Source organism: Tigriopus californicus, chromosome 11, assembly GCF_007210705.1.
Source record: "Tigriopus californicus strain San Diego chromosome 11, Tcal_SD_v2.1, whole genome shotgun sequence".
NCBI classification, from domain to species: Eukaryota; Metazoa; Arthropoda; class Copepoda; order Harpacticoida; family Harpacticidae; genus Tigriopus; species Tigriopus californicus.
Genome location: NC_081450.1, coordinates 1,753,656 through 1,781,147, shown reverse-complemented (window position 1 = coordinate 1,781,147; position 27,492 = coordinate 1,753,656). Strand labels below are relative to the sequence as shown.

General features: G+C 42.7%; 4 protein-coding genes across 5 annotated transcripts in view; 1 reads left to right on the top strand and 3 right to left on the bottom strand.

Annotated features, from left to right (window-relative positions):
- Positions 1–1,814: 1,814 nt before the first annotated feature.
- Positions 1,815–7,766, bottom strand: LOC131889925 (peptidyl-prolyl cis-trans isomerase FKBP2-like). Of its 2 annotated transcripts, none has more exons than XM_059239152.1 (4): positions 7,596–7,766; positions 2,282–2,477; positions 2,100–2,212; positions 1,815–2,017 (listed from the first exon to the last, which is right to left on the bottom strand). In XM_059239152.1, the coding sequence occupies exons 1-4, from the start codon at positions 7,628–7,630 to the stop codon at positions 1,873–1,875; spliced, it is 489 nt and encodes a 162-aa protein (XP_059095135.1). In that variant the 5' UTR covers positions 7,631–7,766; the 3' UTR covers positions 1,815–1,872. The 2 variants fall into 2 exon arrangements, with proteins under 2 accessions (XP_059095135.1, XP_059095136.1); XM_059239153.1 differs by lacking the exon at positions 7,596–7,766 and adding an exon at positions 2,541–2,682.
- Positions 2,561–7,587, bottom strand: LOC131889920 (coiled-coil domain-containing protein AGAP005037-like). Its single transcript, XM_059239145.1, has one exon. The coding sequence runs from the start codon at positions 6,956–6,958 to the stop codon at positions 2,942–2,944; it is 4,017 nt and encodes a 1,338-aa protein (XP_059095128.1). The 5' UTR covers positions 6,959–7,587; the 3' UTR covers positions 2,561–2,941.
- LOC131889922 (uncharacterized) overlaps positions 7,690–27,492 on the bottom strand; it is a 25,104-nt gene continuing 5,301 nt past the window's right edge. The window contains exons 2-3 of the mRNA XM_059239146.1: positions 13,307–16,523; positions 7,690–8,229 (exon numbers count right to left, since the gene is read on the bottom strand). Coding sequence (XP_059095129.1) covers positions 13,899–16,523 — 2,625 coding nt within the window. The 3' untranslated portion in view covers positions 7,690–8,229; positions 13,307–13,898. The remainder of the gene's footprint in view (positions 8,230–13,306; positions 16,524–27,492) is intronic.
- On the top strand, positions 17,294–20,631 carry LOC131889924 (uncharacterized). The gene is made up of 3 exons (XM_059239151.1): positions 17,294–18,584; positions 18,807–19,049; positions 19,514–20,631. The coding sequence occupies exons 1-3, from the start codon at positions 18,097–18,099 to the stop codon at positions 20,346–20,348; spliced, it is 1,566 nt and encodes a 521-aa protein (XP_059095134.1). The 5' UTR covers positions 17,294–18,096; the 3' UTR covers positions 20,349–20,631.

Genomic DNA, 27,492 nt, shown 5'->3' with positions numbered 1-27,492 from the left:
TTGACTGCATTTTTTTGGACTTTTTTGATTTGACTGTCTGAAAGTGTTCGCCATCAACATGGTCAATCCCATTTTTGATCTTTGACACTTGGATGAGATCAAGTTGCCTCCTCCCGTTTCAGGTCGTCTTAAATGGCGTATGGTTGGATTGGATCCCAGTGTACTCAGGGGTTCCTCAGGGATGTGTCACTTGTCAAACCTCGCACACCTCTGTAAGTAGGATCTCTACCCGGAATGCATCTCCCAAATATGACACATATTGAAAATTACTGTATGTTTTAATGATTGTCGACAAAGTAACGTGAAAACCAGTGCGACTCTTTGACTAGTACTTCTTGGCGCCCCCGCATATAGGCAATGACAACAACGATTGGCCCCAAGGAGCACTTATAGAAAGAACAACCCTATCTAACGTATGCATTGTCGCTTTCACACCCTCGCGGTCGGTCATTTTTCTTGGTAAATTACCCAAGAATAAGAACTGTCGTGTAATCGTGATTTCAATTTCACTCTCATGTGTATGTAATTATTAATAATGTATGTAATTAATTAATTACATTTGAACCAATGTTATTGAGTATTTTTCAATTGCAAATTGACATTGCATGTTCGCACTTCGCAAACAGGACACGTCACGACCGGCTTTTAAATCATTCTTTCATAAACATAACTTATTTTGCTTCTAACCATTTTCTGTACAATTTTTCGATTTGGTCCAAGCAAATCTATCTCATCACATTGCAGCGTCTTTGGAAAACCTTTGAAGCAAAATTAAGAGATGTTACGTTGAGCTAGACATTTTCTAAAAAAGATACGCGCAAACAATTTTTGTAGCAACTCCAGAAACAAACGTGGCATGGTAAAAGGTCATATTACGTAAATTTTCAAATTCATTTCGGATGGAAATATGCATATGGTTGCAAAAACGCCATCTTCACAGTGCAAATAAATCCTTATAAAATCACAAACAATTTTATATAAACGCCGCGGGCACTAATAGCAAAAACGGCAGGAAAAGTTGAAAACAGGGTCTGTTACACAACTTCAAATGACATATAATTGTTCATGCAACGATGCAACTGAAATGTAATTGAAAGGCAATTACAACTTAAGAAGTTTGACAAGAAAGTAATTATAAATAATTACATTTCAGACTGGTGTATTTGTAATACATTATCTTTATATGCTAATTGACACAGGTCTACCAACAAGATGTCTACGTATTGAAATACCATATCATTGTTAACCATATCCCATCAAGTGCATTTTGATTGAGGAAACTTCCGCGCCTTTTTCCTTTAGCTAAAAATCATAAATACGGAGTCGATTCATTAATGATTGACCAATGTCACTTGACGTGGAGCGGATTAAAACTTTTGCAGGAAATTACTCATTGTTATCGAATATCGAAGGAAAACGGGGATTTATGGAAAAGTAATCCGAATGATAGCTTAACCAAGCAGTACGTCTTCACGTCGTCCCAGCCCTAACGAACGTCTTTTCACAGCCCAGGTAGGAGATGATTCTTGGTTAAGAATGTTGGCTGTTCAAGGCCACTATCTGAATTTTCATATTTAGATTGGATTAAGCAAAAATATTTAAAAAAAAAACGTTTATCAAGAGCACCATTGACAAGTGGAACGAATTTTAGTGTCAGGGTGTAGAAATCATGTCATTTGTGCGGCAATTAATTTTACTTATCCCCTTATCTGGTTTCTTAGGACTCTCTAAATATTTTAAATCAACTCCATCACGAAAGGGACAAGAGGCTTGTCATCCTGGCGAATAGAATATGGAATAAAAGAGAAACGAACTTCGACTGTTTTGGCTTTTATTGAATGTGATTTTTATCCAGCCAAAGTGGATGGTTGGTTACAATTCGCCTTTTCGCTCAATGCCAACTAATTCCACTTCAAAGATCAAAGTGGCGCCCCCGGGAATTTTAGGAGGAGAGCCTGACGCGCCGTAACCTAAATCGGATGGGATCACTAGCTTTCGCTTCTCTCCCTCACACATGCTGTAAAAAGAGAACCATTATTACTAGTCAACTCAACCGATCCCGCGGGGAGTCCCAGTTTTGGGTCGGTTATTTGTTATACCCCATGAGTCCTTGGTCCCATCCTTTGATCACCTGTCCAGATCCCAGCGTGAAAGACAGAGGTTCGCCACGTGGAATGCTGGAATCGAACTCGGTGCCATCTTCTAAGGATCCCTGAGGAACGTAAAAGCGAAGGTTCAAGAGGTGAAATCGATATTGGAGACGGAATTACAAACTTCTTACAGTGTAGTGCATTTTCAGGATATCGCCTTTCTTCGATCTCTTTTGGCAATTCTCGACGCGTTTCTTCACTCCGATTTGGAGCTTCTTCGAAGTATCAGTGCCTTGAGCGAATTCCATGAGACTCAAACCGCAAATGCCGAGGACCAAGATGCAAAAAAATGAAGTCCGCATGTTGGCTTTCCTTTTTACAAAATATCTGGAAAAATGAAAAAAGTCTACCTTTTACATAATGTTGATTGATGGACGTCTTGGGTCTTACCACAGGCAAGTCCCGGGGGCTCTAAAGAAGGATAGAATAATAGACAACTTTAATGATGAATTGTTAGATCACTCAATCGGCATTTGGCGTTTATTTTATGAAGCGTGGGAAGATGATAAATGTTCAATATAGTTCTAGCAGCATACATAAAGTCAATGATGAACGTATGGAATAGTTGTCATGCATATTTCCGGTTCTTTTGATCACAAATATCATCATCGGGCACAGATTCACTTGGTCATCGTAGGTCACCGTAATTCTTTTGATTTCACCAAATCATTCAGGGGGCCATCATCACAATGGGATATGAAGAGAATTTTTCAAACACTTTCATGGACATTTGACCATCAACTAAGTCCATTGTCTTCGTCCGTCGGTCGCTCGATGATTGTCGTCCGAGTTCAAGTGGTCATCTCACTTGTTCCATTGGAATTGCTCTCTTCTTGCGTCTCATGACTAGGTTTCTTATGAGGAATTGCACCGTTAGAGGGCACCAGACTCGATGACGAGGCTGCGCCGTTTCCAACTTTGGACTTTTTCTGCATCTCCTGCAATCGTTGGTACTGTTCCTGCAACTGCCTTTGCCTGGTGATGAGCTCCTGGTGCCTCGTGTCCAGGACATCCTCTTGGCCGCCTGGATCCTGCCTTTCACCCCCATTCCCACTACTGCCGCCACTCACCGAGGAGGACCGTGTCTGGTGAAGGCCCTGACTGCTGGCGTTATTCCCACTTCCACCGTATCCGTTCGAGACTGAGAGAGATTTGCTCAGAACATCCAGTGAAGGTTTGGGTTTGGTAGCAGGCGGCGTGAGGGAAACAGAGGACGAGGACACAGGAGAAAGACCCTGCCCTAATTGACATTGTTGGGTCTTTCGAAGGGATGCAGAGGAGGACGATAACATGGAAGAGGACGACGACGACGATGAAGAAGAAGAGGAGGAGGAAGGAGAAGGGTAGGGCATCATTTTGTTTTCCCCTGAGACTGGTCCGTCGCTGTTCCTCGAAATATTGCCGCTATTGGTCTCTTCAGCATTTTCTTTGACCTTGAGGATGTTAGAACTTGTTCGGGGAGGCGGGGGCGGGGGATTTTTTCCGTGTAGCCCAGGGGGTCTTACGTCTGAAGTTGGCAGTCTGGGTGGAGGACAAGGTGGTTTTTGATCCCCTGATGACAAGGTGGATGAGGGTATTTTTTTAGCCGGAGATGAGGCCAGGGATGACGAAGTTATGGGTGGCTCTTCCAAAGATGGGAGATGAGACTGAGGCCGAACCTTGGCGGTTTGAAGCGGCGTGGCGGGAGGATTATGATTGCTGTTTAATAGTCCCATGGAGGGTTTGGGAGAGGGTGAAGGTGAAGGTATGGAATAAGTCTGCAAAGCGTCCAAAAGGTCATCCAATGTGCTCTCTCGATTACTGGAGATTGAGGCCGCTCTCGAGAGTTCAGATGGTGGGGGCGACAACGAGATGTCATTGATTGAAGAATTGGACCCTGGGTGGAAGCGTTGCTCTTGAACCGAGGCTAATCGCTTCAAGGTGACTAATGTCCCGGTGAGTTTCTTACTTCGCCGCCAAGCACTATCGATTCGATCCAATGACTTCTTGAGAAATTCTGCGACCACGATTGGTTCCCTTGAACCCACACACCCTTTGCTTGTACTATCCAAGGAACTTTTCAGATTGGTTTCCAAAGTTGGGTACGCCTGTCGTAATTGGGTCACGGTTTTACTGCACTGACTGAGGATCAGTGCCATACTCTCAACATCCTGCAACATGATCTTATTCTTCTTGTTGATGACTCCACTCCTCACCTCCTCAACTTGCGATTCAAGGGCTGCGATTTTTTGGAGCAATTCATTCAGCTCACGTGAGAACAGTTCTTCATCATTCGCTATCCGCCATAACTCAAGATCTTCAGCCGACGACATCAGCCCATTATGGGACGAGAAGGACACACAAGCCTCTCGTAGTTTGAGATATGTGTCTTGAACCAGGTCTTTCATGGCCATTGATTGAAGTTGAGTAAGACGACGCAAGACTCGGACTTCTTGCTTTAAATCTTTGGTAGTCCGATGAAGTCTTTTTAGATGACCCTGGAACTCGTTGTCAGTCAAACAAACCCTTTGAGGATTGAAGAACTGTTGATGTGCTTTTCCAGAAGCGATGTCGTGCATGGAAGTGGGTATGTTGTGGGAAGAGGATGTATTAGTGATGCAAGTCATGTTGGAGCTGCTGCTGTTGCTGCTCCCACTCTGGCCATTGACCAAGCTATTATTGTTATTATTCCGTTTGGAAGTAACGAGAATACCCTGAGGAGGCTTTTCGTCACTATAAGAGACAGTTCTATCAAAAGAGACCTGCTTCTTTCCCAATTTTTTGTGCTTCAGCGCCTTCTCCACCATTCCAGTGAGCTGGCTCAATTGAGCTTCCATGTTCATCATCCTGGCTTTGGCTTCTTCCGTGTTGGCTGGCCCAGGATAATATCGGCCCCGAGGCTGGGATGAAAAGCGAGAGGGTTTTGACTCTACGAAAGAGAAATCGTAGTTTCCATCTGGCGACGAGACATAACCAGATTCCACTCTTTTGGTACCATTCAGACTTTGATCATTGAGCCGAGAGTGAGGGTGATGACCTCTCATGAAGCCAGGCCCCAATGTCTTACTTCGCTCACCCAGAGCGGAAGTACCACTATTTCCAGTTCCAGACACAGACGGGCCATTACTTGACGAGGATGATGAATATGAACGTGGAGCGCTAGGGAGAGTGATCTCACTACCACTTAAGCCCGTCCTGGATCCTATACTAACAACCGGCAGTATGCCATTGGAGGCTGGATCCAGCGAGGAAAATGCATTCCGGGGTAAAGTGGAGGCATTCGACTTTTGTCGCATTTTGTTAGACACCACATACTGAGCATCCACATACTCAGGATCGGGCATTAGGCCAGGTATGTGGACGGTTGCCGCCTCAGACGCAGCATTATACTCGTCAGTATTAGTGATAGGGGGAAGACCAGAGGGACCCAGACCTGCCGGACCTCTCCCAGAGCTATCTGCCTCAAATACCTTTAGAATGGTCCTGTCCCGGATCTCATTGAGCTTCTCGAGCTCATAGAAAATGTCTTTGGCACCGTCATGAATATAAAGTTTGACTCTGGGCGAGTCCATATAGTCCATGGTGAGTATTTTGTTAAACGAGCGAACGAATAGAGCCTTCACAGTATCCACAGAAGTAATTTCATTTGGGAGGAGGGCTCTCTTTGTGTCTCCCCTATAAATGAGAAATACCAATCCAAGTGGCCTTTCGAGGGTCTTTGAGGGGGTCCTCACAACAGGAAGAGTGGTTTTAGTTCCATGTCTCCTCCTTTTAGATGATGTAGACGCTGTTTCAGCCTCGGACATGATACCCGGATCTTCCTCAAACATAGTAGAAGACTGATATGCTTGGTGTCGCCTATTTGGGAGTCTTAAATGACCTTGTTGGCTTTTAGACAACTGCTGTTGATGCCGATTTAATGTGAGGGATCCCATTGGTATTGAATTCCTGACTCGATTGCCACGTTTTGATCTGGCCGTCGACGAGGTCTCAGCTTCGGACATAATGCCCGGATCATCTTCTGAGAAAAGTGGCGATGGGGAAGCTCGAATCGTCACCGTCCTGGAAGATGCATTAGAAGCACTTCTCGCTCTTCCTCCACCCTTTCCAAATGGCACGCTCGAGGCAGATGAGTTGGATGACGAATGGGCGTTGTTATGCTTGTTGTTACTGTTGCTGTTGTTATTGCTTTTACCAACGCCTCCTGATGGTCTTCGAAAGCGAGTGGATGAAGTCTCCACCTCTGACATGATCCCTGGATCATCATCAAACAGATACGGTCCAGTGCTGATGCCTAGGCGCGGTTGTCGAGTGCGTCCACTGTTCGAGTTTCTGGATGAAGGCCTCTCAGGAGTTGGAAGATGTGGGTTGTTGCCGCTCATGCGTGACGAGGGTCGCTCCATGCTAGTTCCTCGTGACGGAGGCCTGTCCGTTGGAGCCTGGCTGGAGGTTCGACGAGGTCGATCGGAAATTAACACTTCACCCAAGGCCCTGCTTGATGGCCTCATCATTTTTGACGGGATCTCGGGCGAGAATTCCTCGGTTTGGCTCCAATCGACGGTTTTTCCCCCTCCTCCGGCGTCGCCTCGGGATATGGAAGTGATCTTGATGTTATTGTTGTTGTTTGGACCACACTCATTGAGACGGGCACCAATTTCGATCGAGAGGCAAGAATCACTGACCTTCTCTAACGGCTCCTCGAGTGATTGCCTCTGATTATGGTCAGATGGGGCGGATCCCGTTGCTTTCGAGCTCTGATTACTCTTGCCAAGTCCTCCCAATAGCAACCTTTTTCCTTCCTTCTTCTTTGATTTAATCAGACTCAGCATGGCTTGCGGACTTGGTGGTCGTTCAAGCAATGAATGGGACCCAATTCAAGGGACCAGACACAAATCGGAATCAATGGGGCAGCTTGGATCATTACTGAGCTAAATTTACTCGTTTCCGAGCACCAAGTCATTGTGGAGAGCAGAGTTTTTTGGTTCGTTGGATAAAGGCTCTCTAACATCTTCCCCCCCCCAATTCCTCGTCTTGGTGACCGGTTCGTTTCACAGATTGTCTTCTCACAACACTTCCTTTAATCCCATCCTCAAATGTTGAAGAATCAGGAATTTTGGAACCACCCAAAACGCTCACATACAGACTCAATCCCCTTCTTGTTTCTCTAACGTTGAAAGCACACAGCCTTGAGGCCCCTTTTGGCTGGGTCCTGAAACCACAACTGAGTCGAAGTTCTGACTTCAGAGTGGGGTTCGTGCCTTCACGGAGAACGAAGAGGAGAAGTCTGCTGTCTCTCCTGCTATCTTGGCTGCCCTCGCCCACTGAATGAATGGGAGGGCCAACAACCCAGCGCCACAGCCACGCGAACGGGAACCAGATATGCTGTTCCAGGGAACACTCTCACCCGACTCTCTTTCTCTCTTGCTCTTTGCGCCTTTTCACTCACTCACCCACTGGCTCACTCACCTACCCACACTCTGTACGTATTCTCGAAATATCATGGAAGTGGGAACTGGGTTCTAGTCTGGATGGGTCCGCATTCAAACCATTTCTCAAGCGGTAACAGATATTCCTAGTTTATTTCCTTTCCGTTATGTCCTTGTTTTTCTCACGCATACCAAAACTGTGAGATCAAGATCGGATCCGTTAGCTGTGTTTGTGAGAGCATACACTATACAGGAGGAAAAAGAAGTAGTAGCAGTGGTGGAATCTTAACGCGTGATGTGGAACAACTGTTTCTGACAGGGCGCAACAATTGGAATGGAATTCGTATTGCATTTCAGAGCGGGTAGGGTACAAATCTCTTCCAGCAATAGCCTTTGTTCCATTGTTCAGGACATTCACGTCACTCGACACACTTGAACAGGCTCCGCATAGCTCAGCCAAAACAAGTGTAAGACAGCCTTCTTTCTGATGTTATCTTGACTCATACAGCATTTACTTCTGAATTGACGATGCTGAGACCCCTTTGATAGATGGCGAGTAACATTAGAAATGAGAGAGAATATCCAGGAAGAAGATGAGCAACCATAAACATATACAGATAGATAGACACGGAAGGTGAATAGAGGAAGACTCGGGCGATGATGATTTGTCACTGCTGAAAAGAAAAGAAGTGACGATTTCAGGGATTCTAGTCGCCCCATGAAAGGGAAGAAACACAGAGTGCTTTTGGAAGTGAGGAATAGGCTCTTTTAAAGTCTCAAATAACTCGGAAGCTAAGGCGATATACCGTCGCATCCAATTTTACCAAGATACGAAAACGATGTAAGGAGAGCTCAACAATCCCTTTCGTGACTTTCAAGATGGGTAACTGCCGGTTTAGGGTTATTTATTGGGGATACATATAGCGATTGTTTACAGAGAGTAGACCTTTCTAGGGTTGTCTATGTTTGATACAGACAGGAAGATGCAATCAGTTCTTGTTCTGTGGAAAACAAACTCCAGAATTCCTTCTTTCTTCAACAAATCCAATAACGATATTGCCCGTCTTTCTTTGAAACACTGCTCAAAACAAAAGTTAACTAACCTATAAATCACGGTGGATCCGCTCAAGTTGAAGGTAGGTCACCAATACAATGCAAGGAAATCCACCCAGTGGGCTCTTTCCATGGGACTCGCCCGGGTCCATGGTCTTAGCGGTTGGGCTATTTTCCCATTTATTGGAATCCTGCTTTGTGCAAACAAGGGCCACCAAGGCTTTTCGTCGGCCCTCTTTCCCTCCCTCAACTGAATGAGCTTAGTTGGATGATGCCATGTCTACCAAAAAAACTTTCTTAGGAGCTCCACACATCAATCTGTTCCAAAACAACAGAGAGAATCAATTTTGCATCCCCGTTCGATCCGATCATCTGGAGCAGGCTAAATCGGACAAGCTTGGTAATCTTCGAGGCTCAATCGTGATCGTTTTACAATAATGGTTGGGATCATTAAAAAAGGAATAGGCTAACAGCTACGTCCTCTATCATATTCTTAGGCAGCAATTTTACAAAAAGGAAGTTTGAGAGTGATGCATTAGATTGAAACAATCATGATAATGAATACTAGAGTACAAAGATTTAAAATGTGTCATGTTTAATTAGGCGGTTACGTTGATGACTTGGGAAAAGTTGCTACCAAAAACTTTCCAGCACAAAATAGAGATTGACGTTATCTGCAGAGGAGAGGAAATAAGTCTGGGATATAAATTCCTAACATCATAGAATCGTTTACCTTTCTCTTGATGTGTCACATATATGTCAAAAACAAAAGTTATCTGAGTTCGTCGGGGGCCCACAAATTGTCTTTCTAGATTTCTGGCAACCATATTTGCCCAGAAATGTCACACCATCAAGTATAATGTTCCACGGACCCAAACGTGAAGAAAACCTGCCTAGACATTCTTTTTTCATCCTTATTTGCAGGTAACATATGGATCTCTCTTACTCGGCTATAGGAAACTCTTTGCTTGGCTGGAGATCTGAAGTTTTAGGACAAAGTGTCGTCGTCCCTCTCTTCCAACAAAACTTCTCAAGCAAAAGACCTTCATTTCCACTTGGAAACACATTCCCTTGGATGGAATCGTGGAACACGAGAGGGGGGAATTCCATTAAAAGTTTAACACTGAAAATGGGTCTGCTTCTACTCCCAAAAACAATTTCAGACGATATGACCTTTGACAAATTGCCGGGGAGATAGCTTGCATTCGCAATGTCAGAAAGATTTGTGGATCTCTGTATTCTGACGCCGCGAGAAAAGACGTTGCCAATGATTCCGTTTCATCTCCAGAGTTTTATCTCCATAAACTTCCAGAAGTCACTCAGGAAGTTGTGGCAAAATTGGCCCTCTTTTTAGCCGCACTAAGGCAACAAGTCTAAGGCCATTAAAAATTGAGACCAAATAGGAAGCCAGCAACCTTTGGGCATTACACAACACCTACATTAATCTAACATATGGTCATAGTAGTTCAGGTAGCAGCATCTGAATTGGTTTGGAGTTTTTCCACAAACTTGTTCATTGCCGTAGTGTTCGTGTTATTAGAGGTAGAGGGAACTGAGAGCTACCACTTTCCAGCTCTATTTCAAACACTCCAACCCATAGCAATTGTAGCAATAACAAAGATCATTAGCAAGTTCATTACCCGGCCATCAATCAATGCGCACTGGCATGATGGAAACAATTGCGTTTTCCAAGACAAACATTAATCCCAATCAGATATGGTCCATGTTGATCAAACAGCTTCCTCTACACCCAACCCGGTACTTCAAATTCACCCAAGTTATGCAGAGAAGCTGGTCTTTCTGACGTTTGCGAGCTTGGAAGAGAACACTTTGCACTTTCCATCTCACATGAGTGGAACAGAGCTAAGGACCATTCAGCGAGCCATTAGAGAAAGGATAGAGACTTAATTTTTCAGAGCAATACCACCTTTCCTAAAGTAAAACAAAAGAATGAGAAACTGGGTCCGCAGATCATTCTCTTGGTTAGATGTAAATGTAATTGATAAGATGTGCCAAGAAGATGGGCACGAGGGTCAGAGGTTTTGGCCCAGAGGGCATTGCATTAACAGTCAGTCAAAATTGACCACAGATGCATACGGACAACGCCTCTAATCCACAGGGAGTGACCATGTGTAAGTGGTTGTGGTCCTTGTTCCAACTCCTCCCTTCCAACAAAGCCTTGTGTTCCAAACGGTTCTTTATAGCTTGGACAAAGGAATGCTATGAGACATGCATGCATTTTGACAATATCCCTGAGTAAAGCTACTTTACTGAACGTTTTTCTTTGGTCTGCGTTTACTTCTTCTCTCCGCCACGAGCTCATCACTCAAAACCGGTATACTGATTCAAAATGGAACCAGTGGGCAGATTAAAAAGAATGAATCATACGCTATTTCATGATTAGAGTAGACAAATGATGTTCGTATTAAAAGGCCCTGATCTTCGAAGCAGAAGAATGGCTTAATTCTTATCCCATGATTTATAAAAAAAACGGCTTCACTTGATTCTTAGCTCTTCTTTCACAGGAATACGTTCCAAGCATACATGATCCCGCTTTCGGAGCACGAACATTCCCTAGTTCCAACGACCTGAAGGCCACGGTTTTCACAATTCCACAGAGAAGTAAGTGTTCTTTTTTTGTAGCAAACCCAACTACCGTGAGTGCACCCACCACTATACCAACATTCTGCTGTGGATGGATATGGAACAAGTGAGTGAGATCGTATATTCACATTGGGCTCAAGTCGACCTAGAAGCATCTCCGGATATGCCATAAATGCTCACAACGCTCGCTGATATTTCGTCATGCATTTCAAGGAGACTAATTCAAATGGAGTGCCATAAAGTGTTCATTACGTTCCTTTTCTTCTCACGAATGATCGGTATCAATCAAGCAGGACCATGGATTGAATGCTAAAAAGGACCGTGTGAGCAAGGTTGTAGAATTGGATTCAGACAACTGAATGAGAGTCTTATTTTCCCCGTCTCTTGCCTACTCTTTGCATTTTGGAGGCTTTCAGGGGTCCGTGGTCATTCCTGGGAGTTGAACAACTAGAGAATGATAAACGAAGAAACTCAGGCCTATACGAATCTGAATTTCCGTTCGTGTATTCCGTGAGGCAATCTTTTAAGGCCTTTGGCCTTAAAGGGCACTATAACGTATTTAGATCATCATTTATCAGCCCCACAGTTTCAGTCGTGAAATTCCAAAAGGAGGAGATTGCAAACTTGGCACCTGCCTTTGACATCTATTGCAGAACTGCCAATCGTCAGTAGGAGTGCAAGCAAGACGAACATTGTACCAAACCATAAACTGTCTGCCACGAGCCGTCAAAAACCGCATGTCTTTAAATCTAGGAAAACCATTCAATTCCCTTGAAAAAAGTGCATTGATGACGCTTCAAAGGAGCTTTGAACCAATGTCATTAGGCTTCCAGGGCTATCAAAGAAGTCATTATCATTAGAGGAAAAATCCTCAAGAGCGGAATACAAGCTACGAATATAAGTATGGAACCTCACATGGCAGCAATGTCTTGTCAAATAGGGTAAAATGCCACTCACAGAAGACAAATTGAGCGCCATTCTCGAGAAAGGAAATCAGTTCAACTGCAAACGAATACGCACGCACCCATCCATCCATCCACGAAAGATTGCTTGGGCATTCATTACTCAATCCATTTCCAACATTGCACCAGATTTACTGTGGCTTGTCATATCCCTGAGACAAAGGCTACGGTCTATTGATGGATGACATTGGAACCACAAGGCTACCTCACGTTCACGTCAATACTCTGACACAAAAAGGACTTGTCGAGGAAAAGTATAATCACGCATGAAGCAGAATAAGTTGAGCAAGTTTTTTCTTACCTTCGCGTCAGTCAGCCACCCCAAAATGTTGAATGTGGCGAAAGTCGCCTTTTTCAAAATTGGACGAGGTTTAGTCGCCTTGTTACTCCCTTCAGACTCAAAAACCTCTCCCTCGGACCCTTGACATGAACGGGGAGAAAGAGTGTGTGCGTGTGTATGTGCGTGTGTGTTTGTGTGCGGCTGTTCCAACAAACCTTCACGGCACCTTGAAGACCACCGACTCTGAGAGAGAAAAGGGTCTTAAAAGGCTTTTCTAGACGTGCAAGGCCGTCAATCAGACTAGAAAAGACCAAAGGAAGGAGGACGCAAGGCTTTCCCTACCTAACCCAGCATTGGCCAGTAAGGCTCATTCAACGAGGACACGAAGACGACACATGCCCAAAAAGGGGTGGACGTGATGGGGCTCGAACCCAATAAAACTACGTCACTTCTCATATACGGCCATCAAGAAAATTTGCGGAATTGGATGAAAATCATGATTTTTCCACTTAAATGCTAAAAGCAATGTAATACTGAAATATCGTCTCCTGTCACGAATTGACTTGTAATTACTTGCAGAGTTTCCTACTCCAGAAGTTGCTCGATAACTAGTAACCATTCAATTTGGCGTGGTTTTCTGACAGAAGTTTAGGTTCCAGAGATTCGCCAGTGCGTGAATGAGCACTTTTGTTTTGGCAAAGAGACTTGCTAGGAAGCTTTCAAAGACCAACATTCAATATCATTTTCTAAAATACAAGAGGTGTTTTACACTAAGTGAAGAAAGAGCCCCTCTAGTCAAAAATAATGCAATGGAACCAAAGTAAGCAAAATGTAATTACAGATTCGTCTTACCCTCTGGAGAATTGCCTCTCTTGGGTATTTTTATTCCTTCAATTGGAACAACTGCGGCACTGCTCACGAGTATCCAAACTTGCTCCTTGCTTTACTACTTGTACTTACGGTTTTCGGCTTTTTAATCAATATACGAGGCCAGCTGGCCACCTTTGAGTGACCAGAAAGATTGTTCGAATAATGCCAAAGTCTTCCCCTATGTTGTTTTGGACAGAAGTGTTATGAGGTGAAAATGGACGCAAAGTTATGAGTAGTTTCGTGTTAAAAAAAAAAAAGATGACAACTTTTTGATGTAACCATGCTAATGGTATACAGTGGTCACACAAATCCCATATCGACACATCAGCTTTGAAGTACGCAATGGCTAGAAATAAAAAACTCAACCTCTCGTTAAACCCCAAAAATCAAACTAAAATCCAGTTGTTATATGCAAGGGAAGTGAATGTATGATTATATTTTTTTTTCTTTTCAAACGGGTTTTTATTGGTTAATGCCCTTCGTTAGAATTGATTTTTTTAGACAGTTTTTGGAAGCATCGAGAGGATTCCTCATCTGGTCTGTTTGTACTCGATTTTCAAATGGCATACGGCAATCAGTTCAAGATCTCGAATCCATTTCGTCCTGCTCGGTAACGGACCTCTACCTCGGTTCCCTCGGGAGTAATATAGCTATAGCTTCCCACTCGTTCACCCTGGTCGTCTGTGTTTTCGATCTGACTTTGGCCTTTTGTCTGGTAGGAGAAGGAATAGGCGGCGTTTGGACCTTGTTCAGAGTCATCTTCGTATTCGTAGTCGGGCTCTTTGGCAGTTTGGGCATAGTTCGTTTGCTGCGTGGCATGGTTGGCCTTTGAGGAGGTGCTGTGACCGGTTTGGGCCTGGGGACGCCTTTTTCGGACGACAATGCGTCTTCTGGTTGGCTCCTCACCAAGGAGGCTGGTAACGGAAAGCGTTGGCGCAGAAGCTTGAGCATAAGTGTGGGCTTGAGGTTGATGAGGGCGTTGATATGAAGCACCTTTGACTTGTCCAACTTGGGTTTGTTGCGAATACTTGGAGGAAGGGGTATGGAAAGCTGGTTGGGAGTGTTGACGGTCTTTTGCGAATTGGTTGAAGCCGGACAATCCCCGTTGGACTTCTTGCTTTTGTTCGGCTTGCTTGCGTTGTTGTTCCGTTCTAGCAGCGGCCGCAGCTTGAGCCCCATCTTTTGTAGCCTTTTCCAATGCTTGGGAGAGCTCTTGCTCGTTCTCAATTACAAAACCAGTGTCCGGGGAAGCAGAATATTGGACAAGGATTGTGTTCCCCTCAGCGTTGATGTAGTTGTATTGGCCACGAACGGCTCCGGAAGCATCAGACTCTTCAAAACGGCTGCTCTCATCGCCTTGATAGTTGAAAGAGTAGGGTTTATACTTGATTTCCTCCTCATTTTGCTTTTTTCCTTGGGCCAATTGCTGATGACCTGAATGATCTTCCTTAGGGAGTTCAGGATAATCCAGAGCTTGCTGACCTGCAGCATTTATCTGACTCTGGTAGGCAAATCCGTTTTGGGCTTGAACTGGTGAGCCTTGGGGCTCTTCTCCATTCTCAATGACAAATCCAATCTGAGGGCCAGCCTTATATTGGACTCGAACATTCTCTCCATTGGCATCTACGTAGCTATACTCTCCATTCACGTTTCCAGAGTTATCAGCGGTTTCTTTCCGGGAATTGAGGTCATAGCTGTATCCAAAGTTGTATGCCGCGTACTCCTCGCCCAGAGCTTTCTGTTGAGGTTGGGTTTGTTGATTATCATTGCTGTATCCCAATTGTGGTCGTGTGGCCGTGGTCGTGATTGGAACAATCTGAGAGATTTGTTGCTGATGCTGAGTGTTGGAGATGGATTGAACTGGTGTTTGATAGGATACGGGAGTTTGTTGTTGTTGTTGTTGTTGTCGTTGATGTTGCTGTTGCTGCTGCTCTCCAATGGTCTTGCTAATACCTTCCAGAGTCTCCTTCAGCTCTGCTTCATTCTCAATCACAAATCCAGACGTTGGGTTCACCTTGTATTGAACCTTGATGGTCTGTCCATCTGCGGTAGGGTAAGAATACTCCCCTCGGACATTTCCTGAGTTGTCACCGTTTGAGTTGTGAGATCCTAGGAGATTGCTGTATCCAAAGTCAAATTCCATAAAGGGTTCTTCTGCAGGGCCTTCTTCAGGTCCAGGTTGGGGTTGCTGATTTTTATTGCTGTATCCCAATTGTGATTGATAAGTCCCCGTCTGAGGGACTTGTTGCTGATGTTGAGTGTTGGAGATGGGTTGAACTGGTGTTTGATAGGATACAGGAGGTTGTTGTTGTTTTTGTTGTTGCTGTTGTGGCTGCTCTCCAATGGTCTTGCTAATACCTTCCAGAGTCTTCTTCAGCTCTGCCTCATTCTCGATCACAAATCCAGACGTTGGATTCACCTTGTATTGAACCTTGATGGTCTGTCCATCTGCGGTAGGGTAAGAATACTCCCCTCGGACATTTCCAGAGTTGTCACCGTTTGAGTTGTGAGATCCTAGGGCATTGCTGTATCCAAAGTCAAATTCCATAAAGGGTTCTTCTGCAGGGCCTTCTTCAGGTCCAGTTTGAGGTTGCTGATTTTCATTATTGTATTGAAGCAAGATTGAATTGGATTGTTGTTTTGTATTCATACCCTGGAAACTATTCCTTTGAATTTGAGAGGTGTGTGTTTGCTGAGCAGGTTGGACAAACTGTTGAGGTTGACTAGCATGACCGTCGTTGGTATAAGCAACATCCACAGTTCCTGCAGCAGATGGAGCTCCGACCTCTTCTACTATAGGAGTGGTCCTACGACGAACCTCGTCAATGTTTTCGATGACAAATCCTCTCTCTGAGCCTGCTGTATACCGGACCTCAAAAGGCTCTCCGTCCACTCCAATTTGAATGTAGCTCCCTACCACATTTCCTTGGTAATCCGAACTCTCTTCGCGTTTACCGCCTTGGCTGCTGTATCCAAATTTGTAGAACTTTTCCCTGCCCCAGTTGTCTTGATTGATTTCAGGTAGAGTTTGGTAAATGGAGGCTTCTTCCGGTACTTTTTGATCGGGTTGATTGGGCTCTGCCAGGGCAGCCTGAGCAGTTTCTTGTGGGGGGCCATAGAGCTGGGATGGTTTTTCAACATTTCCGTGATGATTCCCAAGCTTTGCGCCTTGCACAAATACAGCCAGGGTGGCACAGGCCTGTAAAAAGAAGAGGAAATCCTACAGTGAATGAACACTAGACCTAAGATGAAAAGGTAAAACGCTGAAAACGCGTTTATCCTTTTTGCCATTCTTCGGAAAAATCATGTAAAAAGTTATTTTTGAGGAATTACTCTTTAGTGTTAACGTCAAAAATATGGTCCGGTTTTTTTCCTTAACTCCGTTTTTAGCTCTATTATTTGTATCCCAATTTACTGGATCTCTTTGTCATTTTGGTTATAAAATATTCACAATCGTTCCCTCAAAAAGGTGCATATTGGCCCAAGTGAAAGCTTACGGTATACTTGTGTAGTATAGGACTCTCAGGTTGAATCTAATGTGATGGCATTGTTATAGTACTTGAATAAATGACTCCAAATCGATAGTCTTTTTGAGGCAAATCATACACTTTTTCCATTCTTTTTACTACCTTTCAATCGGAGGTCTTAGCAATTTTGTTCGCCGAAACTTATACTCACTAACGTTTTTTTTTTGTAGAACGGCCAAATGTTGCCTCTAAGGGTAGACAAATCAGGATTCGTGGCGCCCACGTGTTATACATACGCTCAAGACATACGATAAGCTGGTTTGAGATGAAAGTTGTCCATCAGCCAATCTTGATGAACATACAATAGTATAGTAGTAAAAGTCATCAACACAGATGATCTCTCCTCTAACAAGGGTTTCCGTCAGATTGATCATTTTCTGGAGGGCAAGTCTCTCTTAAATTTAGCCTTCCCTATAAAACCACACGTCGTGCCAATTATCGTTTACTCGTGGGTTTCGTTCATAATTTTTTTTCGAATTTAAAAAATGTATTATGCATTCGTGTTAACACCTTGGTGTTGAAGCTATACACTTCGTAATCCAATTCAAGGGCAAGAATGTGATCATATGTATCCCCATGGTTTCACCTGCTTTATTCAATTCCCGGCTTGTGCATTCAAATCGATATTCTTGCCTGAAACTATTCGAAATATGGCGGAGTCAAACGCACGCAAGTCAAGGTAAAAAGAGCATTCCACTTTTTTAAGGTACTTGGTTCCGAGTACCTTACACAATGGCGTACAAATAGCGGTAGAGGGTCTGCATTTGGCATCGGCGGAGAAATTTCCATTGACCGCAAGCCAAGACGAAAGGACACCAGATTGATCTTGAGAGGCCCAAAATAGTGACGACCGTCGGCTTGAGATCTACCCAAACCTGTACCGAAAGAGACGGTTGATTCTTCGCTTCGAAAGAGAGTCTTTCTGTCTTAGGCTCACTTTGCATGTGGTCGACGAGAACGCTTCAGACAAACCCAAGAATATCCTGTCTCTCGAGTCATCAGACACAATCCGAGGCTAACCCTAAATCATCACCAACTACTGAAAAACGATCACTCGCTACTGGGTTCACTTTGGAATCTGAACGCTTTCAATGTAGAAGGCCTACTTCTTTATGCAAAGCAATCCTAATCATGTGGTGCTAGAGTGAGTGGCTTGCGGGACGCCTGTGAGGAATATGATTGTTCAAGGTGACCGATTGGTAGTTTAGCAATTAGATCAAACATTACAAGTGCCACAGTGACAACATGAACAATTCCAAATGGAAAGGCTACTTCGTGACCTTTGTAGTGATCATTTGGGTGGACCACACAAGAGGTCAGTACGGCCAATTTGACATCATCCCTAACATTGTCAATACCTTTGGTGAAAACACTTACGTGAAAGGGATCAAAAATGTCATGGGAGGTGTGCTGGGGGCGGATAAAGTACATCAAGGATGCATACAAAGGACGTTGTGCAAAGAGTTTGCGGGTGAAGTGATTGAGACGACAGAGCGTTATGACCCGGTCAAACGAACTCTGGTCAGAATTCCCCGAATCGTTCAACGGAGAGGAAGATTAAGATGGATTGGAGATGCCGTCATGTCGGTTGTGAAAAAAATCGGGGATCGACTAAATATCAATCCATATGGATTTAAAAAGAGGCAAGGCGGAGTGGCCCCCAATCTTGTGGCTCGGGTCATTGGATTTGCCATTCAGAATTGGAACAAGATACCGATCCAACAAGTCTTTCAGTAAGTTATCGATTAAACCTGACCACGCTCTTAAAGGGATGGTCGTCATTGTTCTCAAATATCCGTGACGACTTGGCTTTTTTTCTAAAGCATGACATGCCAAAATTGCAATCTGCCTTCCATGGGCTTCAATGAAATCTTCCCCTTAATTCGATGACGACTCTTTCAAAGTGTCAAAGCGCTAATAAGGATGAACAAACCCATAATTGATCTATTTTGCAGTGTAATGGATATGACCACGGATGCTACCAATGTTATGAGCCGTAAAGGGGCCGTTTATCCTTTTGCCAAATCTGCAGCTTTAGGATACGGCTATGGCGACAAAAAGGCAGACGAATTTGATGGGGTTTGCAGTCAAGTGGCTCCGGATTGTGGAGACTGGTGGAGTCATCTCAAAACTGCCAATGAATATGAAGGAGCAGCATTACCTCGGAAAACGTTGGAAAAATCAGCAGAGATTCGAAAGTGAGTAAAAAGACTAATTCTTATGGTTTTTATACCATAAATGGGCATTAATCAAACCTCTCTTTTTCGTGATTGTCATGAATCATGAATATAGCGAGATATAACCGTGGAAATCAAAACCTCATTAATTTTTCATTTTCCAATAGTGACGAGTTTTGCTTTTGCTTTTTATCATTTTCGTAATCTTTGTCAGGTTGCCCCGTTGTAAACGAAGCTCTTGTCTCATGTCTAGTTTTGATGAACTAATTTAGAATTAAAAAATGAATTTGGTCATATGCAGAGTGTGTGGCAAAAATGAACTTATTTGTGGTTTTTGAAAACAACGGAAGTCGCTTGATTCACCAACTTTCAAGGTAACTTGAAACTGAGCTTGCAAATTCAATGATAACCGATTAAAAGCCCTCTCATGATGATAGACTCCCAGCAATTGTATGATAATAAAAAATCTGCAATCATCATTCCAGATCCGGAGTTAGTGGAGCGGAGATCAATCCGGATGATCCCCTAGTTTGGGGCCGGATCAAACCAGAGGAGTTGCTCAAACCGAAAGTGCTCTTGTGTAAAACGGGTTTATTCCTCGAGAAGCTGAACGAAAACATGGGCGGTGAAGGAGTGGTTCGTGAGAAATTCAGCGATGACACCTTCGATCGGACCTGCCAAGAAACCCACGTCAACGATATCGTTCAGGATGTCGCGACCGCCACAGCCGCAGCCGAGTCTCAGGACGAACTTCCGGATTTGGACGTGTCCGAAATCCAAATCATCGACGCCAGGAACAGTAATGGCACTCTTAAGGCCACAGAAACCTTCGGTGATCTGCCCATCCTCGTGCTCGAAGGTCTACCCGAGCCCAACATCGACCAAACAGAAGAGGACCTAGTGGAAGAGGTCCTGAAGCTCGTCAATATTTCCGAGACGTCCGTGCGAACGGCTCTCAGACTTCCCGTTCATGGCAAAGGTAAATCTTTGGTTCTGGTGGAGCTGGACACCTCTAACCACCGTGAACAGGTCATTGAACACAAAGATGAGCTCCGGACAATGGAGCCCTCACTGGTGAATCTCGGCATTCGTCGAGCCAAGTACCGAGAATTGTGGAGTTATGTGAAGGCTTTGACGGTGGTTCAGAGCGTGAATGTCGGTACCGAAGCCACCAATCACGCTAATGACATTGATGAAGAACACAATTATGAGTATGAGTCTACAGACGAGGAGGACTTTTCCGGCGAAGTTCAAGTGATCGACGCCAAAAATGACAATATGGTAGAAGATAACGACGAATCCAATCAAGTCATTAGATAGGTTCCAATGCAAGGAACGTGTTATACTGAAGGTGTATTTCAGCCCTTGTGAAGAATGCTTGTGATAGAATGCCATATGAAAACTTGTCTTAGATCTCTAAATATATCAGCTTTATCCAACTTTTGTCTCCTTGTGTTTGATTACTTGTGTCATGATGAAATAGCCACGTTTTGGGGCTCATCGAGCAATGCAATTGTACGAGGCTAAAACAGGAATCTCCTGGACTTTCCATTACAAAAACAGACCAGTTCTTCTTGAGCAGATACGTGCTCAATGTCTGAGAAGCGTGCTCCTTCATTCTTTCGGGTGTCAATGACGACGGAATGACTTTGGTTTCAAAAATAACCGAAAGGGGAGGATTAGGCACAATTCATGTGGTCCGTAAAAGGTCAAACGGGAATATATTGGATTTTAATTTGCATTGTAATGTACGTAAATTTGGTGAATAACTGGCTAAGTGAATACCAAGAAAGAATCCATCAAACAGGTCTTGAAAGATACAAAATATGCATACATTTTTTTTATTTTCATTTTACTCCGCAAAGTGCTTTTGTTTCATACTTGTCGAAATTTATGTAAATTCAGAAATCAATATGGCACCCCGGCCCAAAAAGCAGAACTTTAGCGATTTCAATCTCAAGTAGAAAGTAATCACGCACAGTAAAAAGCAAAGCTTGATAAAAAGGGCTTTAGCTTCCGAATCTTCGTATGTAAAAAAAAACCTTCAAGTCCCTCGAAGCTTTGAACGTCAAAACTCGTTTGTGTGATGGAGGAGGCGTCATTGCGCAAGAAAGTTCCTTCATGAGTCGCATCCTCGTTTTACGTTGACTTGGTTTTTTTATTATTATTAAACAATGCCCCTTGACAGCCTGAATGACTGGATTGCTCTGGGTTTGGATTGTCTTCATGTCACAATGTTGAAGTCTCAAGGCTAACTGATCACTTCAACTGTAAGTTTCCTTGACTTCGGAAGCTCATTCGGGTGCGACTAAAAATGATTATTCACTTGATTATGTACAATGTCTGTGGAAACTAATCACTAATCAGGTCCTCTTTTCGGAGCAAGTTCAAGGACAAGTGAAAACAGAAATATCAGTAATGGAACTTCTGTGGTCACGATATAGAAGATTAAGAGGAGCAGCAAGAAACTTGTTTCGAACTTTCAACTTCCATCCAGCATCCAATGTGCCGAGTTAAACTCGGTTTCACCTATTGCTTTTAAGCCAGTGTAATGCCCCGGGAAACGATTAAGATTCGCATATTCAAAAAGAGTCGAATGATCTTCACGGTGGTCAACTCCAATTACTGGCAGGCCCACTCTTGACTTGGACACATGTATAACCCTATCAAACTTAAATCGTGAAAACAGAGTATTTTCCAGTCTAAGATGTAGTAATAGAAGGAAAGTTTGCTTGCATTCTACAGTTGTGGTAAGGATTCACCTCTCAAATTAATGCCCAATGCATTCTCATAAGAAGCCGCGAACAAACTATCCATTACTTTTTGATGAAACTTTTTTGCCCTGACTATATTGTACGACCTTCGCAGTCAAAGAAAAAGTCACCGGAACATCCGTGGGAAGGTTTTGAACGCTTGGCTTCATAAATAGCCTGTTGGATGAGCACGGTAAGAAATGGATATCTTTGTACGATAGAAGACACCGTTTCTTTTTCTATTCTCAATACAGATTTGGACTGTGAAACATTTGAATTGTCAGCCAGATATTTTGAGGAGAATACTTAATACTATAGGGTTTGTTCCTGGTAACGTAAAACCTCAAAAAGAAAAAATTACATAGTATTGTTTGATTCATATCAACCTATATGTTGGTTTTCATTGGCACAGTTCGGCATCCTTGGTATCTACAATGGTTATTTGAGAGGAAAAAAAATATGAAAGGCGAGTCTAACGAAACTTTAATTCTCCTTTCCAAGTTAAAGAACAAAAGGTTAATGTGTGCCTTTATCTAATTCAATTTTGATAATTGCTTTTTGTTAAGTAGAGGCTGAAGAGTAACTTTGATTGATTAAAGTTAAAGAAATGACAATTGGGGGTATCTTCATATCTGGCAGGGCAAAGGTTTTAAAGAAAAAAGTCTTTCTTTGATGACTCTGTAACTCTTTGAAAAAAAATGAAATGAGATGAAAAAACAAGCCTCATCAAGATGTAATTAAGTCCATTTGAACCTCCAAAAATGCAGCAAAAAATCTCTTACAAAACTGGATCAAATGTCAAAAAGAATATTATAAAATATCAACAATGTACTCAAGATGTTTGAACAAGTTTTATTCTCATGGGATTGTAAAAGTGTGTTGTAAATCATTCCCTTGTTTTGGTTACAAACCCGAGAATCATCAACAACAAAAAAATACTCAAAGAAACTATTGAAAGTACCATCTCTATAAATGTCAAGAAATGCTGATCAGGCAAAAGTTTCTCATTATTATAAGCCTCGCGGAAAAAAATCAACACCCATTGAACAAATAACTATTTTCCCCGTCAAAGAAACTTCAAAAACTCTTGGGACACCAACATGCTAAACTGTTTGGTAAACTAGGGACTCATTTGATAGAGGTCAGTTGATACTGGTAGCCGAGCTTTTACGTTTACCGTACACGTTACCACATCCACTTTCTTTTGAAGTGACGACCACTTTTATTCTTCTTGAGCTAGCTAGTTCCTGCTCGATAGTAATCCAAAAGGACGCTTTTTCAGGGAGTCCATGCTGACATCAAAAAATTTCCTTAAAAAGCACCCTAAATTGATTAGTTTAGGAAATGTAGGGGAAGTGAAGTAGTACCCTGCTCTTACTTAAGAATTAGACGATTTGTTGTCCACTATGACGCATTCGGAAGGGCAAGCAATGCACCAAAGCGATGGGATTGGTTATTTCTATTTTTGGGGGTCTCTATTTCGTGGCTTATATAGGCATATAGTGTGCATCAAGCTTTACTAAGAGATATTTCATTTACGAAATTTGGATTCGTGTATCTTGCCGTACAACTTTCTCCCTTATTGAGATATTCATCTGCAAGTGGAATGAATGACATCACTTCAGGCCAAACAGAAATTAGTTGCTGCCATTTGGAAATAAAACGATCTTTCTACCTTCAAAAGAGAAGGAAAAATATTTTATTTGTAATTCTACTTGAGAACCATTTCGGGGCTAATTGCAGCAAGACTTCCAATTAGCTCTAGGCGAAGAAGCATCAATGAGGAATGAGGAAAAAGGCGTGGGGGTCAATCGGTCAAGGTTTAGAAAAGGTTTCCAAATCTGACTCAAAGCGGCTACTTAAATGAAGAAAGTGACCACAAGACGTACCAAAGTTAGATGGATAACTCGATTTGTATAAAATGTGGCCGACATGAACAATGAAAGAAGCCAAAGGCATTGCAAGTCAAAAGAATTATCGGCAGCGCACCTAACATGATTGGGTTTGATACGCACAAAACATATCAAAGGTTTCACTCATATTCAACTTGATTGAACTTGGTTGCCCAATAATCTTATTGGAAGGGCTCTTTGTTATCCACTTTCACACCTATATCGATTATTATTCAGAATGCAGCTCACAAGCTTCAAAGCGTACTTGCGTTCCATACATGCATATTAAACGGCATGAAAAAAAGTTTCTTAGTTCAAGTCATCTCAATTTCCCACCAAAAAAAGATCATAACCAAATTTGAAAATGTTCTTTTATGAAAACCAGTTTTCATGGGTATTTTTGACTCGCAACCAACGGAAAGGAAACCTAACACCATTGTTTGAAACTTGATTTCATGGCTCTCTGTTCTCGTGCACATGAGTGAGAGGTAAGATTCCAGTCACTATTGAACAGAAAATAGATTAGTACGGATTGAATTTTGCTTTAATTATTTCGAGGCAAAATTATACCTTGAAAACTGTGTATGTCATCAAGTAGTTCTGCCAAGTCTGGATTACACAAAGTACACATGGTTAGCATCTAATTCTTGTTAGTCGCTTTCTGCCTTCTTGAATCCAGTGATATTTGGACAAGCCTCACTTTTCGTTTGAAACTCAGGATCATGACAAGACAAACTGTCTAATGACATCTTCTTGACCATGTCGACATTCTTCAAGCCTCTTCTCATAGGCTTTATCCAAAAAAGTAACTGGCATTGAATAAATAGTTACTCACGCCCTCTCTTGACTCCTTCGTCCATCCGATAAAGGAAATTTCTAGTCGGATGTGGGAAAAAACGATTGATGTAGATAATGATGAACTTGACAAGGGGCTTTAGACCACAAGGGTCTGGCAATAGTTCAAGAAAATCCGGTTCCTATGTATGGTTCTTCTATACCCGGGGAGGCACCTTTTAGTGGGATTGCTTCCAAGTTTCTACCTCGTAAACTCGTGATTGTTCTCTTACGAGAATCAGGATCTGATGGCAAAACAGAGCTGCCATCTGGTGGAATTTGTTTTCACAGAGACATTCCTACATACATCTTCAGCCCCTGGAGTGACTTCAAAAAGACTTCTCTTGGACATATGCTAGAACTGATAGCTGCGTACATTGCACCAGGAAAATTGCTTTGAAGCACGGAATACAGAATCGCCTATTTACGATCACACTTTGATGCGCATTTTTTTGAAAATTAGAGTTGGACCTCAATCTAGGTACTATTCTGTTTTTTTTATTTAATAATGATGACTGTAGCAGATGTGAACTCCACGCCATGATATCGAGTGAAATAAGTGGGCTTTAGCTTTAGGACAAGACGCTTTCAACAAGATTGACTTTCCATTGTAGGCACATAGGGTGGTGTAAATTTTGTTCTCAATGAAGATTCCCTTTTAAATTTGCTCCCAGGATAAACTTTTACCTTCTTTCAATTACTTAACTTGATATTTATATTGATTGAGCAATTGAAGTTTTTAAAGGTGTTATTCCTTTTTAACTCAGACAATTCAACGTAAAAATCACGGCGTCAATATCATGAACCAAGTCACGCAACCTCTTGTTATAGTTTTCATTGAATCCTAGACAAGTCAAAAATGCACTTCTTCTCAGTAGGTGGAAACTTCTTGAATAGCTCCTCTCATGATCGAGTACATTTCGTATTAAAAGAAAGAGTGGACACTGTTACAACAATCCGACTTGCTTAAATTTCTGAGGAAAGCAGTTGCCAGCGAATTTAATTCATAATAAGATGAATTTTTAAACTACCACAAGCAATTGAAGTGACGCGATTTCACGCAGAATCATGTATTAGGCGTTTAGTTGGATCGGAAAAACTCAAACCCGCTACTTCTGTATCTTTCCATTTGACATTGAGGGGGGAGGCTACATTCTATTTTTTTTAAAAGCCGTGGGCGCTGTTATTTAAAAAAGAACCATTTTCGTCAAAATCAGCTTTCATGACGTTAACGTGCTCCAAAAGTCAATAAAACAGCAATGCACCTGCGGGATCGATTCAGCATAAATTGTTGCGTTTCAATACTAATCTGAATTGACAGTAAAACAAAGGAGCAACAAATCTCAGATTGCAGAAGCGTCTTCTATTCCTTGTTGAGCTGTTAAAATCAAATAAAACCCTTGTCAGCAAGAAATGGTCCTTTTGCCCAAGGATGGTGCCAAACGACAATGTGCACATTCTGATCGTGGGCCCTAACCCAAAACAAGACCAAACAAGAACTGTCTTCCCCGAATCCAACCATCTGGTAATCCCTTGCAAAGGGATAAGAACCCACAAGTGGTCTAGTCCTAATCATTATTACCGTTTAGTATTGAACCCACTAATACGCACACCTTAAGGCATTTGTTGCATCTCTTCCGCATTTGATTCATTTCAAGTGAACATTAAACCCTTTTGAAAAGGCTCACAAGTTACCAGTCTTCCCGGGGTATAGAACTTACCTAGAAGAGAAGAAAAATATGATGGTCAATAATCGTGTTATCCACTATTATTGACAGCGAGCTCTGTTGCATTCCATCTCGCACAGGTTGTTTTAAAGCAACTTCAACCAACGAGTCAGTCGGTCACGTCAGTCCGTAAAAGTAGTAGTGGTTCTGTTGTTTGAAATTCACTGACGTGCTCACCATCATTTATGTTCAACAAGTTGGTACCACATTTGACCAGTCCGACACAAACCTCACAGGCGAGAACAAAAAGCCAAAAAAGATGCGCCATTTGGTGATGACCTGAGCACAGAATCCCCGGGGGCGGAAAAGAACCGGTCTGAGAAGTCGGAATTCGAGGGCATTTTTTTCCGACGTGGATGAGCCACAAACCCAGTTCGTATCCGCGTATCTTGCCAATTGACCTCAAGGTCAGTTCAGACTGGTATCGGCGATTTTGCATTTTGCACTTCACCGGTCACGCTTTTGTCTAATCATCATCATAATCTCGTAATTCACGGCCCATTAAGTTTGATCAACATCAAGATCTGAGATCTTGATCGCGGTTCAAATGATCTCGTGATCTGTTTTAAACCCTCGGGAGAATGAAGACTAAAAGATGAGTGAACTGCTACTTGGAAGGTGCTTCTAGGTGAATGGAAAAATGATGTACTTTATGACGAATAGGTTACTTTATCTAATCATCGACATCCCCTATGACCTTCAAGCTAGTGTAACTACTAGTTTTATGGGCCAAATTATGTCATGTTTCAAAGATCTTGTCTAAGGAGGCTCATGACATATTTTGTGTGCTCGAAGTAGTAACCTTGCAGTACACCATATTTATCGAGTATCTGTCGATTTTAGGAGAACAAGAAGCCAGATCTGGAGCCCATCCAGATCCGTGCTAATGGAATTCCCAGACAACACTTAAAGACTCATCTCTTGTTATCTTCTGCTCACTTTTGATGGTGTCCAATTCCAACATTCGGGTGGAATCCTCCTCAGTGACCACCGAGTAATCGGTGCTATTACAGTTCAAGGTGACCTGGATTTATGGCCAAGATTCGATAACGTGACGCTCAAATCTAGACCTGACCCTCAGGCAGAAGATCCATTGGGAAGAAGGAATTGAGGGTAATCTTTAGGTGAAACAAGAGTCTCCAAAGATTGGAATGACCTTGAGGGATTTGAAATCAGCATGGGGCTTCCATGAGCCAACAGAGACTCTAAATAAGCCTTTTAACAGAGATCCCATCGATAAAAGGGATCAAGTTGGCGT